Source organism: Fringilla coelebs, assembly GCF_963513975.1.
Source record: "Fringilla coelebs genome assembly, chromosome: 4".
Classification (NCBI taxonomy): domain Eukaryota; kingdom Metazoa; phylum Chordata; class Aves; order Passeriformes; family Fringillidae; genus Fringilla; species Fringilla coelebs.
Window position 1 is genome coordinate 41,095,536 of NC_140032.1, and position 15,128 is coordinate 41,110,663.

At 43.4% G+C, this 15,128-nt stretch overlaps 1 protein-coding gene across 3 annotated transcripts in view; it reads right to left on the bottom strand.

The window, feature by feature from the left end:
* FNIP2 (folliculin interacting protein 2) overlaps positions 1-15,128 on the bottom strand; it is a 97,313-nt gene that overhangs the window by 17,618 nt on the left and 64,567 nt on the right. The window contains exon 17 of one of the 3 annotated variants that reach the window (XM_084205280.1): positions 1,176-1,260. The exons of the other annotated variants lie outside the window; for them this stretch is intronic. Within the exon in view, the coding sequence (XP_084061406.1) occupies positions 1,222-1,260 (39 nt within the window). The 3' untranslated portion in view covers positions 1,176-1,221. The remainder of the gene's footprint in view (positions 1-1,175; positions 1,261-15,128) is intronic. 3 annotated transcript variants of the gene reach the window in all.

The window sequence follows — 15,128 nt, forward strand, 5'->3', positions numbered from 1 at the left end:
TTATTTATATTTCCTCCATCCAGACCCTTGTGAGCACGGGGCTCTTGCAAAGATACCACTGCCTGTGCTGCACTCACCATGAAGAAGTGCTGCAGAGGCTGCTGGTGAACCTGAGCAGGAGTGAAACTCTGAGGTCTGTGCCTCACCCTCCAGCCTCCTCTCTTGCTACCAGAGAAAACTCAGGTGCTCAGGCTGGGTGGGATTTGTGAGGTTTTCCAGCCAGGTGTCCCACCAGCCATGGAGAGTACAGCTTCATTCTGCTTTTCCTACACTGGTCAGCCCAGACAGCATCTCATTCCAGAAATCCAGACCTCTTCATAACTGCACTAAAATTCCTTACAGCTGCATCTATGGATGACATGAAAAGTCTTTTAAAGTCTCAGGGTCTTGTTATTCAGAATGACTTTGTATTCTATATTTTAAATTGGCATTGGGATAAATTAAATTGAATTCGAGCCATTTTAATTGTGGATTAGAATAAAATCATGGAATCTAATTTAGTAAACCAAAGCTACTTTAAATTCATATCTTTAGCCAATACATATTCATTTCCTGAACATGTTTATATAAATAAAAGTGAAAGCCATGTTTATATAAATAAAACTGAAAGCACCATTTTAACAGGTAGGTGCCCAATCAAAAATGATGAAAAGTAGTTTTTTACCAGGACTCTGATTTTGTTTCATGGCACACCATTTTTTCAATAGCCAGATTTCCATCAGGAAAAAGGATTATGTGACCCCCAGTGCTGGAGATACACTCTAGCAAAAGGTATAACAAGTACAATGTCCTTGAAAAGTGGAACAGCTATATAAAATTGTTGCTTTATAAGTAAGATAAATGAAAACAAAGCATACTAAAACAGGCTAATAGCAAAAATAACTTCAAAAGTGAGTTTCTCTGACTTCTCTGTCTTTTGGCCCAGATGCTGCGCATGATCACAGAACAAGGAAGCCTGAGCATACTCATTCCACAGGAAAGCCATCTCCAATGATAGGGAGAACCAGCAATCCCAACTATTTGTGGTGCCCAGCCCCCATCCTTCATATGTGTCACCTCACAGACATCACAACCCTGGCAAAATTGGGGGGTGTGTGAGGAAACTCAGCAACTTCACCAGCACTTGTAGAGTGGAGCACAGATTAAGGTGAGAAAGACTTTGTCTATGAAATTACCTGAGTTGAAGGAGGCAGAAAAAAGGTTTTGCTCTGCTTTGCAGTTTCATTCTGAATCATCCTTATGGCCAGGATTAATCACGGGCTAAGGAAGGAACAAGAGTGAATACAGCAGATAAATTAAAAACTGAAGCAAGCTACATGATGCAAGGTCTGCTTTCAAGGGGGCTGAGTGGCTGTGGGCTGCATTTTCCCACTTGACTAGAGCAGCCAGAGATGCAGCAGGAGCTGTTTGAGGAAGCGAGCTCTAATGTGATATGAGCCATGAAGTGATCCCGCCTGGATGATTCCCAAACACCGCAGAGACACACAAAGCATCAGGTTTGCAGCCTCTGTGTGACCAGAATCCCAGAGGGTTTGTATGCCCACAGATGCTTACAGACCCTGGTAATTATGCAAACCTGCACATTAGTTGGCCTCCTGCAGAACATGGGGTGCAGAAGCAGATAACAGGCTTCAGACACCCTAAATTTTCCCCCATTCCACTTGTCCTAGTCTTTATTTTGAACCTCTTACACATCTAGCTACAGCTGAATTCACACTTGCAATAGGTTATAATAAATATGGCTTGATTTCTGAAATAATTTAAATGGATATACGTGGATATGACACACACCACATTTTTTCTTAGACATATGCATGCAAATTCCCATGTGATGATAGGGCTATATTTAACATTGTTATCTTTACAGCATAGTAGTTTTACAAGCCCAGAACAGGCTAGAATTTTGATTTATTTTGGGCTAAAATATGCTACAATTTCTTTTTCTTAAACGAGCTTTTCCAATAGTTAAGGTGCTCTTACAACATGCTGCAGCATGTCTACATTGCACATTCTATATCCTTCCAAGTGTACCCTTCTTAAAGCCCCAAAAATAGAGGAAGTACATAAGTTATTCATGGGTTTTGCCTCTTATACACCATGTTGAAAACAGACATAATTCATTAAGTGGAAACAGTGAGGGGAAGGGAAATTGGTCTCTACTTGTGATATTGCTTCTCGGAATTTAACAGGAATCCTTTCTATTCTCACCAAACCAGCAGCAATGCAGAGTGCTAAGGGGCATTTTTCACCCTTGTGCAGAGCTGTGTGTCCTTACCTGGGAGGCAGCAGTCTTTTGGGAAAGACTTGTCCTCTGTGAGCAGGTACATCCCGGGGCACTGCCGTGTGCCGGCACGCAGCCTGGGTTTCAGCAGCAGAGGAGGGAGATGTAAGGTATCTCTCAATTGCAGGAGAAACTGCTGCACAAAACGTGCTACCACAGCCTGAAATGCTGCAGCTCTGGCCATGAGAGAGGCCAGCAAAAGCTGAGCTCTGCCAGGTGACCAGAAGCCCTCCTGCCTTGCCCCCTGCCCCGTGTGCGGCAACAGAAGTTCGATTTAGCATACGGGTACAGAGGTTTTTCCATTATCAGCTATCTACTCATAAATGAACCCTCAGAATTCAATGGCCTTTCTTTTTTACAGTCTATAGATTTTATGGCCTACTTTGTACTTCCAAGTGGGCTTTTTCCAGTACTAAAATGGATCTGAACCATTTTCTTCATGTAAAATCAATAGCAGACATAGATTCCAGGTCTCTCTCTCAAATATCTAAGCATCAACAAATTTCACTGCTCTCATTTCTGATCTGCAGCTATTGCTCTCAACAGAGATTAAAATAAAAACAATTTAAGCTGCTTAGTGAAGTTAAATAGCTTTTAGAACAATTTATTAGGAAAATAAGATTTCTAGCTCATGATTTATCATATGATCTTTAACGAATTTTAAGATAAAACACAGTGCTTATATTTACAACACAGATACACCGTTGAGATATTCTAACCAAGTTGTGTTTAAGACACCCAGACACCCACTTATTAGAATAATGCTTTCAAACATGTTGTACAAAGTGGTAATTCTTGGCTCACAGGGCTCCTGCCAGTGTTAACAACCCCAAATTTTTGAAAGTGAAAGCAGACTGCATGCTGAACAAGGGCCTTAATGTTGTCACCATAGAGATGACACTTTGCAACCCTTATTTGTCTCCTTGATTGCACCAAACAAATGCACCCTCTCTGTAGACAAATGCTTTTGGTTTCTTGAGTGTCATTTCTCTAGATGATGCTTTAAATAATGTCTTTGTAGAGACATAAATATTATTTTGTAGTGCGGTGAAATTTACACAACAAAGAATACAGTAGCTCTTCTGATAGAACACAGACTAGAATCAGTTTAAATAAATGCAAAGAAAATTCCTTTGTTAAAACACAGAGAGACAGGACAGTGTCTTTGTCTGCACAAACAAGGATGAAAGAACCTGTTATTTGTATTTGGCCAGTCAATTTGAAAACACAGGAGAGAAAATATTTTGCATAAACTAAACCAAAAATATTTTTTCTGGGATTGGAAAACCAAAACCACTCATGTTTCCTTCAAAACAGGGGAAAAAAAGATAAAAGACATTTTAAAACCATTTTTACAACACATTTCTTTTTCCCATTTGAAAGTTCTGCAAAACTCAACCCAAATTCATAAATAGCATGAGCTGTTTTCCAGTAAATTAAAAAAAAATACAAAAAATAATCAGTCAGCCTTATTCCAAAATAGCCAGAGTGAAAATCAATGCAGTGCAAAAGGGCTCTGCACTCCCACCTCCAAAGCTTTCATGCCTTGCAATCCCACCACAAGAAGCCCTTGCCCTCACTCTCCACCACCCCCACACTGAGCAATTGTTGCAGGGAAGCAATTTCCCTGCTCAGTGAAGTGCCATCCACATTTGTAGGGCTGCACAAGCGCTCACTGAGAGCAAAGAAAACGATAGATGGTGGCAAAAGTCACACTTCATTTTAATTTTTAAGCAATAACAGACTTCAACACAAAGTGTGGTGTCCAGACTGAGCGCAGTTAAGCCTGAACAGGTTGCACAGTGAGATTGGTCAGCAATGCATGTGGAATTAATGCTCTCTGTGCAACTGCACTTGTCTTCCCCAGCCTGGCTGCTCACAAACCCAACACTGGACCCAAGGAGCAGAGTTCCTTAAGCTACTGATTGAAACAGGTCTTTTACCTCTTTTTCTGGCTTTTACTCCAGTTTATTCTTTCTTGAACGAGCTTGTTTCCATGACAGTTAGGGCCATTAAACCAAAACCCCTTAAAATGCCAATTTGATTGAGCTTTTATCAAATAGTAACAATCTAAATGCATTCACAGAGATAAACCCTGTGCTGACACAGAAAGCTCTGCACTGTGACCCATGGTCCAAATCCAACCCAGAGGACACCTGCCTGCCCTGCCACACCTGATGGCCGTGGTGGGGCAGAGGAGTGGAAGGCAGATAATCTCTTCCCAAAAGCTGCCTGATTTTGGAGGGAGGAGCTGCTGGCTCAGCTAACAGCCCCTCAGCCTCAACACTGCTCTGTGCCACTCACCATGCTGTCTGGGCTGCAGATGTTTAATAGCCACTGATTCCAGAAGCTGATTCTCTAATTGCTCTGTCATGTCAGCCTTGACCTCACGCTCGGCCCAAATTCTCCATTGGTGTTGATGGCATTTTCTAGAAACAGTCAGCCTGCCTGTCCAGACAAGGAAAGGCAAGTGCAAGGGAGGTGGTGTCAGGGATTTGAGCTTTTGACCCTGAAGGCAATATGGATTCAGCTGGTTTGAGGCTCTTGACTCTGTGAACTTGAGCCTGAGCTCACACAGCTGGAGCAGGTAAGATCACTGGAGATCTATTTTGATCTGCATAGGCAGAAGTGACCAGGAGCTCAAACCACCCCCCCTCCCTCAGATCAGAAATCATCGCCCTTTAGTGCAAGTGGCACAGTGGAATCAAACCAAATCAAAAATTTAAGACTAATTTGCAGTTGTTCCTTTTGCTAGAGTTTGTACAGTGAATTGTTCATGTCTGACAGAGGAAAAAACCACAGAAAAACTCGGTTTATTTCCTCGGACATATCTGAGATGCAGACATATATCCTGCTATACACTCCCTTTATCTCTCAAAATGCTTTATCAGGTTAAAAAAAAAAAAAAAGCCCAGAAACAAACACCCACCAAAAACATCACCCCTACAGATTGCTGTGATGAGCATCATCCCAGTGCAGGCTGCCTTGCTGTCCCCAGCTTTGCCAGCTGAGCCAGCTCGGGGGCAGCTGTGGGGAACCCAGCCTTCAGTGCCCAGCACAGGAAAAAGGAGCTGGGTCCCCTTGTGTGCTGTGGGTTGCTGTGACAGCCACAGAAGAGCTGGCAAGTCCTTCTTCATTTGAATGAGAATCTCCATCTGTGTGCCTGAATCCAAGCACCAATGTCTACCCAGCTGTCTCCTCACAATGTTTCTAACTGGGCTATGACACCTGCAGGAGAGAAATCCAATTCTCCCTTGCAGCAGAAGCATCCCTGATGCTCAGCCTTGCTAGTCCTGCAGTGATCCACAAATGGATCTTGGTTTAGATTTTAGCTGGGAACAGGGATGCTTATTTTTGTAAGTGCATGTCTAAATTTTTCAGCAGTTGAAACAGGCCACCAGACACATACAATCATTTTAGTACCATCCTAAGACAAATGTAGGGAAGGAGGAGTAGTGGGGATGAAGGGAAGGACAGCTGTGAATGGATAGACAAACTGGAGCACATGGGTCAGTTTGAAGGCTTTGCCCAGATACAGCTTAGGTACAGCTTGGGCAAATCAGAAGCAACTTGAGTTCTGGGGGAGAAGGAAAAAGAAATTTCCTGAGCAATTGTCACTGCTTAATCTACGTCTGATGTGCTGTTTGATTGCACAGGACCTGAACAATTGCACTGAGCAAGTAAGATGAAAAGCAGAGAACTCAGGGAGAACAATTAAGCCACCCTGTTCTGTTGAGCCTCTGATTCAGCTATTTGTAGCAATTCTTTTACCAACATATGGTCCAAGTCCTGCCTGCAGATAAGCATGACAGGAATTCAAATAAAGACTATTTGAAGTGTTGCTGACAAACACATACATTGCACTGCTGCTTCTCTCCCCAAGATAAATGTAATACATGTGGTTATCTCACTCAAGCAAGTTAAGTTTAAAATACAGCTTATTACTGAAAATTGAACCTTGACTTACTTACAGTGATATTTGCTATCCTGGCTGTATTTGTGTCCCATGACCTCAGAGGTACAGTCTGTCATGAACTTTGGATCTTATCCCTTTTCTGATTTCCATTTGTGACCTTTAGATGCATTTCAAATAATCCCTTATTTTCAGCTACTGTTCCTCTGCTTAAATGCTCTGCAGGAAGGCATTTCTCTAACTGATGCTTTATTACCTCTTTAGATAATTTTTTGGGGAAATGTTAAAGGAGTAATCTCTGCCAAGCCCACTGCCTCTGCAGCACTTGCACGATGTAGAAGCAACTAGGGATTGTCATTTTTCACACTCTCTGGTTTCATAGTCACATCTCTTCTGAATCTCCCAGGTGGAAATGGACCTAGCCTTCTTTCCCAGTGCTATCTGAGGTTGTCACAGATGTGTTAAGGTTAACATTGTACCACATTCCTGTTTCTCTGTGGCAGAACATACTGCTTTGACAGGCCGGTGAAGATGAAGCAACACATTGGTGCCAAAGTCCATGGCAACCGCTCATTAATTTTTTAACATTTGCTCTGATTACTGCCCTACAAAGAGCTACTCTGAAAATCCCTGGAATAGGCAAATTATTGGCATACTTGACTTTGAAGTTCAACAGATCTAATGAAATCCTACCACTGGCACAAACTGCTGCAGAAAACTGCTGAGAATGAAGTATTGAGCTGATATTTTGTCATAAATCCATAGAAGTATTCCAGAGTTAAACTACAATACATTTTAAGCAGCTAGAAGAGCTCTCTAGAGAATATTTAATCCCTTTTGATGAGAGAGCACTCTTTTACAGAACCCTATTTCCTTTTTCAATGAGAATTAATTTTGCCAGTTATTTTAACACATCTTGAAAGAAATCTCATGTTTATAAACTAGTAATCATCTACAGCTAGGACAGCACTACAGAAATTGGAGAGTGGCAGTAGAAAATGGCCTTATGAGAATGGCAGAACACTTCCACCAAACCATGCATGTGCAAAGAACTTACACCACCTCAGCAATATATGAGTGTAAAGGGTTTGCAAAAACCAGAAGCTTTGACAGCTGAGGTATTCATAATCTAGGTAAAATACAGAGCTGTGAAACAAACTAGGGGCATTTATAAAGAAGGACTGCCCAAGGAGTTTCATTGTATCTTCTCACCTTCCCCCAAAAATAACACTGGGAAACACAGTATGTTGATGCATGCAAGGCAGTGACCTCCACAGGAAAATGAGAGATGCCCAAATTTCCTAGAACTTCCCTGGGCAGCAGCAGGTGATGACTGGAGTGCCTTCACAGCCACAGCAGGTGTCCAAGCATGCCCAGCTGCTCCCAGGACTGTGGAAAGGTCCAGTTCTTGCTCAGCAGACGTGACCATGCCTCTGCATTGCCTCAGATGTGCTGCAGGAGAGGGCAAGCCCATGCAGACAGACACACAGACACAGCTCTGCTCAGCCCCTTTCTCCCTCCCCTTTGCACTCACCTCTGTATGCTGCAAACAGGAGCTGCTGCCCAGGGCTGGGCTCCCCTTCGCGGCGATCCACAGCACGAGGAGCTCTCACAGCACTGCAAGCAGTTTCTTTTTTCCCCACTGCCTGCTTGTGCACCATGGAACAGCAGAGGTGGGGCCAGAAGCTCAACTGGGCACGAGAGACAGGCCCAAGGAAAAGCCTGAGCAGCTCCTCCAAGCTGAACTCCACCTTGCTGGTAGCAGCATCAGCCCCAGGAACAGCTGGGCCAGCTGGTCTCCAAAAGCTGTAATTGCTCTCTAAGCTGTGGCATGGGTTGGCTTCCTCATGTGCTGGGAGCAGGAAGCCATGGTCAACTTACTGCTTTTTTTGGTTGTTATAGTAGTGTGTTGCTGAGACTCTTGTAGCCTGGTGACAAGCTACAGCATAAAAATTCCTTCCATGAAGTGTGTGATTCCATGGTGTCTTCGGTCCATCCCTGGAAGGCAGCCAGCACCACCAGGCAGCGTTGCAGCTCTGTCATTTTTTATAAAGCTCTCATAAGACATGCACCTTATTAAGTGCTTGGAAAGTAATCCTAGTTTAAATTGATGGATGGACAAAGGAACAGCAATTTGCTGTTGGGGAATATTTTATTTGCTTTTCACCACAGGAAGGTGGATAGGAAAACAAAGTCACCCAAGTTAGAAACAAATAAATGAAATGCATTCAATTAGTTAATGGAGTGTCTCACTAAAGGTTGTGCTATTAGAAAATTAAATTAGATCTTCCCAATATGCTCAGAGTCATTAACACTTTTTTTTTTTTTTTTTTTAGAAACCAGCTGAAATATTCAGGGGATTATTTTTTGCCATTGGCTTCTTGCTTTCCCTGACATACCTTTCAGTCCTGATTCTTTTCAGATTCTCTTGGTCTTGAAAACAGTGCTAATTTCTGAAAAGCCTTTCTAAGTTAAATGACTTTGGTGCAATTCATGAGTACATGGAACATATTTCAGATTTTTCTAAAGGAACATGATGTCCTCAGAGATCAGCTTCACAAGCTATTCTATGATTTAGTACCACTGGTTACAAAAGGACTCAGCTCAAGCATGTTTACTGGTGGCTTCCTTTGCCTTTTTACGGCAAAACAACGGAAAATAGGGAATAGAAGAATTTTAAATTTGCAGTTCTGCCTTTGCAATGTCATTCCAGTGGGTCAATTAACGCCAGTGTGGCATTGCTGGGACAGCACCAGAGTGGCCAGCCACACCTCTTGGGTGCAGCACACCAGTGCTCTGCGTGGTGGGGCGGCAGAGCTCTCCTTCCCTTCTCGCCATTCCAGCTGGAATGCTGCAGGGTCTGTGGTTAGGGAATGCAGTGCATCATTGGTCAGGTCTCTGCAACTCCACCTAGACCTTGCTGGAGAGACAGGAAAAGGGATGAGGATATTTCCTGCAAGTACCTACCTAATTAAGCACACCTATTTTCAGAGCGTGCTCCCTCCTCTTTGCTCTCACCCAAACCATGAGGTGGAGGGTCCCAAGCCCCTCCAGCCAAGCTAGAGTCTGCAGGAGGCAGCAGTGCTCAGTGCTGCCTCTTGTTCTCCGTGAAATGGAACCAATCTGCCCCATGGGAAAACCCAAAGCCTGCATTAAAGGTAGCACAACAGCAGAAAGCACAGGCAAACCTCCTGGGCAAGGGGATCAAGGCTGAAAAAGAGTCAGGCAGGGACATAAAGGCACTTTTCTTTTTCACACCAAGAGTGTTTCTTTCCCAGGCAAATAAAAGACTCAGGTACTTTTGGAGACCCATTATCTCCATGTGCTTAAAACTGAACTCTTTGCTGCATGAGATCTGGCATGCCCTTATGTAAGCAAATTATTTTTATCTACTTCAAGCCTAATAGAGACTCGACTATTTTGAGAACTTATAGGTTTCATTGCTATGGAAACTAACTCTGTATCTTTAGGTGAGTCTTGCTATCTCTGATTAGCAGAGTCCACATCTCAGCTTTAACAAAAACAATACAAAACCAAAACAACATAGTTGTATTTGCTGTTTCAGTCCCACTGCCCATTACCCTTTGTCTCACTCCTGAGTCCAGCACCCTTTGCAGGAAAGAGAAATTGTGATATTAGCAATGCAATGCTAGGTTACTGGTTTCCCTGTTGATGAGAAGTGAGGGGATTTACATTGATAATACAGACAATCAACACAGGACCATCAGCAAACAAGTCAACCTCATCCAGGGGTAAAAATCCCCATAAAGAAAACCAGCCTCATGCAGCTGTCCTCTCCTTGCTTCTCTCTTTCTTGGGTGACTGAGCCAAAACGATCTGAAATGCTAAACACCTCTTTTCCAACCCTTAGATCAATAGTGGGAGGATTTACCACTTGCATGGACAAAGAGAACTTCTGCCACAGGGGGGACTGAGCTGGCAACAACTCAGTGAAACAGACTGGCCCCATCTTATGTTGGAACTTCTGCCTTATTATGAAATGATGGGGTTTTTCTCACCCTCACAACCTTTGTTCTTCTGCCCAACTTCAGCTACTCTCATTTTAAAGTATATCAAACTTGGACCAGAGACATTTCTGGGATGATACAGGAGGGGTAAACATCCCTATAGGAAAATTGGGATTTGGCACACCTCCGTTTCTTTGTAGAACTGACAGAGCTATAAGGTGCTTGCATTTCTTGGGGTTGCTCTTTCTTGGGAGTGAAAAATTTGGATTTTGCAGTGTAGTTCAAGGACTAATATATGTTGGTATTTCATGGTCTCAAAAAAACTTTTCTATGAATTCAACCTCACAGAGAATTCCCATCCAGAACTTTTTAGAACTGCTGGAATTCTATTACTCCAGTAACACCAAAGGTTTCTCTTTGTTTTTCTTACTCTAAAAAAAAAAAGTTTCTCTTCAAAGACAGAAAGGCATTACCTCAGTTGTGATATATACCCACACTTCTGCTCAGAATTGCTACACATTCTAAATTCTGCTGTAAAAAAGTTTGGCTTTTGGCAAATCTACCAAGAAGGCAGTGCCTGTCAGTAGAAATAAAATATTTTCCTCCAAAATGTCAACACATATACCTGCTTAACACGTTACTCCCTACTATAGCACATATAATCTATATATCCTAGTACAGGACGAATGTGCCTTGTCTCAGTGGCCTCATCTATAGGGGGAGTTCTGTCCACATTCTTCATTGCTATTGTTTGTTCTTTTCAGTTTTAAGTCATTTATTGAATTCTTTTTTCTCCTTTGGAGTATGAGGCCAATCTCTTCTACTGGCTCAAAGATGGTTGGTCAGGGTTTTTCTTTTGTTTGTTTGGGTTTTTTTTTTTTGTATTTGTTTTTATCTTTTTACCCCTAGAAAATTAAGGTTGTATTTCTGTTATATTGGTGTAGGGTTTTTTCCCTGCATTCTCCCCCTCGTTGTGAGAGAAATCACTATCTCACTGTGCTCCCTTTTTATCTGAGCCAAATATTAAGTATGTAAGATCATAGGCAAACACTGAAATTTTTGGACAATCAGGATTATGCAATGGCATAAAGTGAGAAGAAAGCATTTTCTAAAGGATGAAGGGTATTCAGCTTCTATAAGCAGGAAAATCCCACAAGTTTAATTCCTGTAATGGATGGCAGTGACACTCACTCTGCTTTATGGGATATTATTCCATAAAGGAATGCAACAAAAACCAGTAGTTAAACTAGGACAGATGTTGCTGGAAATATTTAGAAGATGTTTACTTTATATGATTAGTGATCAAATATGCAATGGTCTTGGGTATGTCATCCTCACAACTTCCCACAAGACATAATATTTTCCTTGTTGGAAAAAGAAAATAAGTAAGTTGTAGGCAGCCTTTAGTAAGTGAGATATTTTGGACTGGTGATGTAGCTGTTTAGGCATCCATCAGCAAGACCATCCCCTAAGTCCAACCACTTCCCTGGGCTTGCTCTACTTATTCCCTGCATACCTTAAAAATGCTTCCCTCATCCCACTCACCCTCTCCCAGCCCAGCACTGGTACTTTTCCTGGTAGCTTTCCAATGAGGAACTTCCAACCTCAACTCCCTGGAGCAAGCTGTCTGCTCCTCCCAAAGAATAGCCTGTTTCTTACTGTAGTTTACTGAGCAGATATCTCTGGGCTTGACTTAAGAAGTGAAAAGGGATTTTTATGGCAAGGGTGTGAAAACAGCAAATGGAAGTCTCCTTCACAAAGCTCACAAAAGTTTCAGCTGTTACTTCTGTGACCTTCTCCAAGGACATGCTTGTAGTCATTTAAAAAGAAAAAAAAAAAAAGCAATGCAGTTAATATGCTCCTGTAAAACTAAAGCTGATTTAAGACTTCCTACACTCAAAGTTGCATTAATATAATCCTTTTCAGCTAATCAGGTGAGTTGTATGTAGAATGTACCCAAATCCTCTATTGTAAGATGAAAAGAGACAGAAAAGGAAAGGAGAAAAGGAGCTGTGAACTCTGCCTTCCTTTCTCTTTTGAGTCTCCCCCACCTTCAGACCCAAAGCAGATCCTATTGCTCTGAAGTAGGGACAGAACTGAAGAATCATAGAATTTTTAAAGTTGGAAAAGACATTTCAGATCACCATGTACAGACATTAACCCGGCACTGCCCAGTCCACCAGTAAAACACATCTTCAAGTGCCACATCTACGTGTCTTTTAAATACCTGAATTTTGGTGACTCAATCATTTCCCTGGGCAGCCTGTTCCAGTGCTTAAGAATCCTTCCCGTGAAGAAATGTTTCCTAATATCCAATCTAAACCTCACCTGGTGCAAGTTGAGGCCATTTCCCCTTCTCCTGTCACTTGTTGCCTGGGAGCACAGACCAGCCCCCATCTTGCTGCAATTTCCTTCCATTGTCCTTGCCCAGCACTTCAAGGTCCTTCCTGCAATGAGGGACCCAGAACTGGACACAGAATTTGAGGTGCAGTCTCACCAGTGCTGAGCACAGGGGGACAATCCCTGCTCTGGTCCTGCTGGCCACACCACTGCTGATCCAGGCCAGCTCATGTCAGCCACTCTCAGCCAGCACCCCCAGGTCCTTCCCTTGCCATGCAGCGTTCCAGCTGCTCTTCCCCCAGTCTGCAGCCCTGTACAGGGTGGTTGTGACCCAGCCCTTCACCCTGTTGAACCTCATACAATTGGCCTTGGCCCATTGATCCAGCCTATCCAGACCCCTTTACATATCCTTCCCACCTTCCAACAGGTTAACACTCCCACCCAGCTTGGTGGTGTCACCTGTGAACTGACTGAGGGTGCTCCCAATCTCCTTGTCCAGGTCATCGATAAAGTCATCACACAGGGCTGGCCCCAGTTCTGAGCCCTGGGGAGCACCACTGGTGACCAGCTTCCAGCTGGATGGAACTCCCTTCCCCACCTCTCTCTGGGCCCACCCATCCAGATGGACACCCAGTTTCTTACCCAATAAAGAGTGCATCCATCCAAGCCGTGAGCAGCCAGTTTCTCCAGTAAAATGCTGCGGAAACTGTGTCAAAGTGCAGGTAGACCACATCCATAGCCTTCCCTTTATCCACCAGATGGGTTACCTTGCCTCAGAAGTTCGGGCTGGTCAATTAGGACTTCATGGATCCATGGACCACATCCATAGCCTTCCCCTTATCCACCAGATGGGTTACCTTGCCTCAGAAGGTCGGGCTGGTCAATTAGGACTTCATGGATCCATGCTGTCCGGGCCTGATCTCCTGGTTTGTCCTGCACCTGCCACGCACAGTCCTTCATGATCTCCTTACGGGTCTCTGCTCCTCTGCCCTCCCTGTCCTTCACCACTTGTCTGACACCAGCATTGTCCTGGCTGCCCCCAGTGACCTGTGGCTTCTACACCCTCCCATCCCCTTTTCCCTGGATAACTGCCTTGACATTGTCCCAAGGCCAGATTAATTGTGTTTTTTCTTTCCTAAGGAATAATGGTCGATATCACTGTCTTGAAGCCAAAAAGCAGCACTATTTTCTCCATTTCATTCTTAATATTGCTGAACTGCTCTTTGGTCTCCTACCTCGCATTCACCCTCCTTTTTGGTTCCCTACCCACTGCTCAATGAGCTCCAGCCTCTGTGGCACCAGGGCCAGCATCGGAGCTGGGATGCACAGTGGGATGTCACCATGCAGGGAGTGGAATGTCATGGGCATGGCTGGACCTCCTGCTTGGAGTTTGCCATACAAGGGTGTTACTCTCTGCTGCAGCAACAGGTTGTGTCCCCTCAATTCCTCAGCCTCCTTCATCTTTTTCCTTTTGTTCTGCTTTCCAACACTAAGCATGAGGCTGGAGCAGCCAGAAAGACAACAGCTGCCCTTTTCCAAGTACCTCTCCTGTGCAGCCATCTTTTATGGAGATTGAACATTTTGCTTTATTGTGAACCAACCATTTTGGCCAGCTGACAGTGGCTGGTGAGGGAAGCTTGATTCTAGAAGAGCTGAAGCTCTGTGCTGGGGTGGAGAGGCAAAATATTGGGGAGAGGTCTGTATACCAGCCAAACAGCAAGACTTCCTCAGGCTCTTACTTCTAAAACACATTGCTTTTGTTTCATTTACAGAATCTTACCCTGCTCTGAGGCCTTTCCCATATGTGTTTGCTCTGGTATGGCCATAAACAATTTTTGTCATCAGCCTGAGGGCAGAGAAATTCATACAGCTCTTATACTGCTGCAATCCCATTGACTCCAGGAGAATTATTTCCCATTACAGCAAGTGAAATCAGAATGAGTAAATATGCCATTTCTCTGCTGTTCACCATTAACACTGTAATGCTCACTGGAGTAGTCAGAGAAAGCTGGAGATTGACTCTTGTTTGACTTTGTATATCTTGTGTGATGTTCAGGGCTTCCTCTTTCCACTGAGAACCAGAACTGCTTTGACAAAGTGGAGAGGAGCAGAATAATTAAGGGCTATTTATTTTTAGTATCAATTTGGGAATACTTTTTAAAATTTTCTCTATCTCTTTCTGTAGGGAATCAAAGCATTCAAGTGATTCAGTAACCCAGAGAAGCCTTTCATCCTGACCTTAAGGTCGGGAAAACACTGAGACACAGACATCTTAAATAATTGTCCTTGGCCATAGATGTGGTGGAGACAGAAGAAGCTCCTTGTTCTATATTGACACTCGACTACATTTAACCACTAGACCACCCTTCTTCATCACTCCTTAGTGTTAAATTAAGACACAAACATAAGAAGGCAACAAAACAGGTGAAGTTAAGTTTCAGAACCACCATGGATCAGGCACAACAAGCTGCCAAACTGCATCCAGCCATCACATGGTTGCTGTAGGAAAGGCTGGCAGCTACCTCCCCATGCAGGGATCATTTAAAATTGCATACAACAGAGATACTCCCTGGATGGACTGGGAGTTATTCTGGAGGAGGAAGGATCTGTCAAAGCCAGAAGAAAT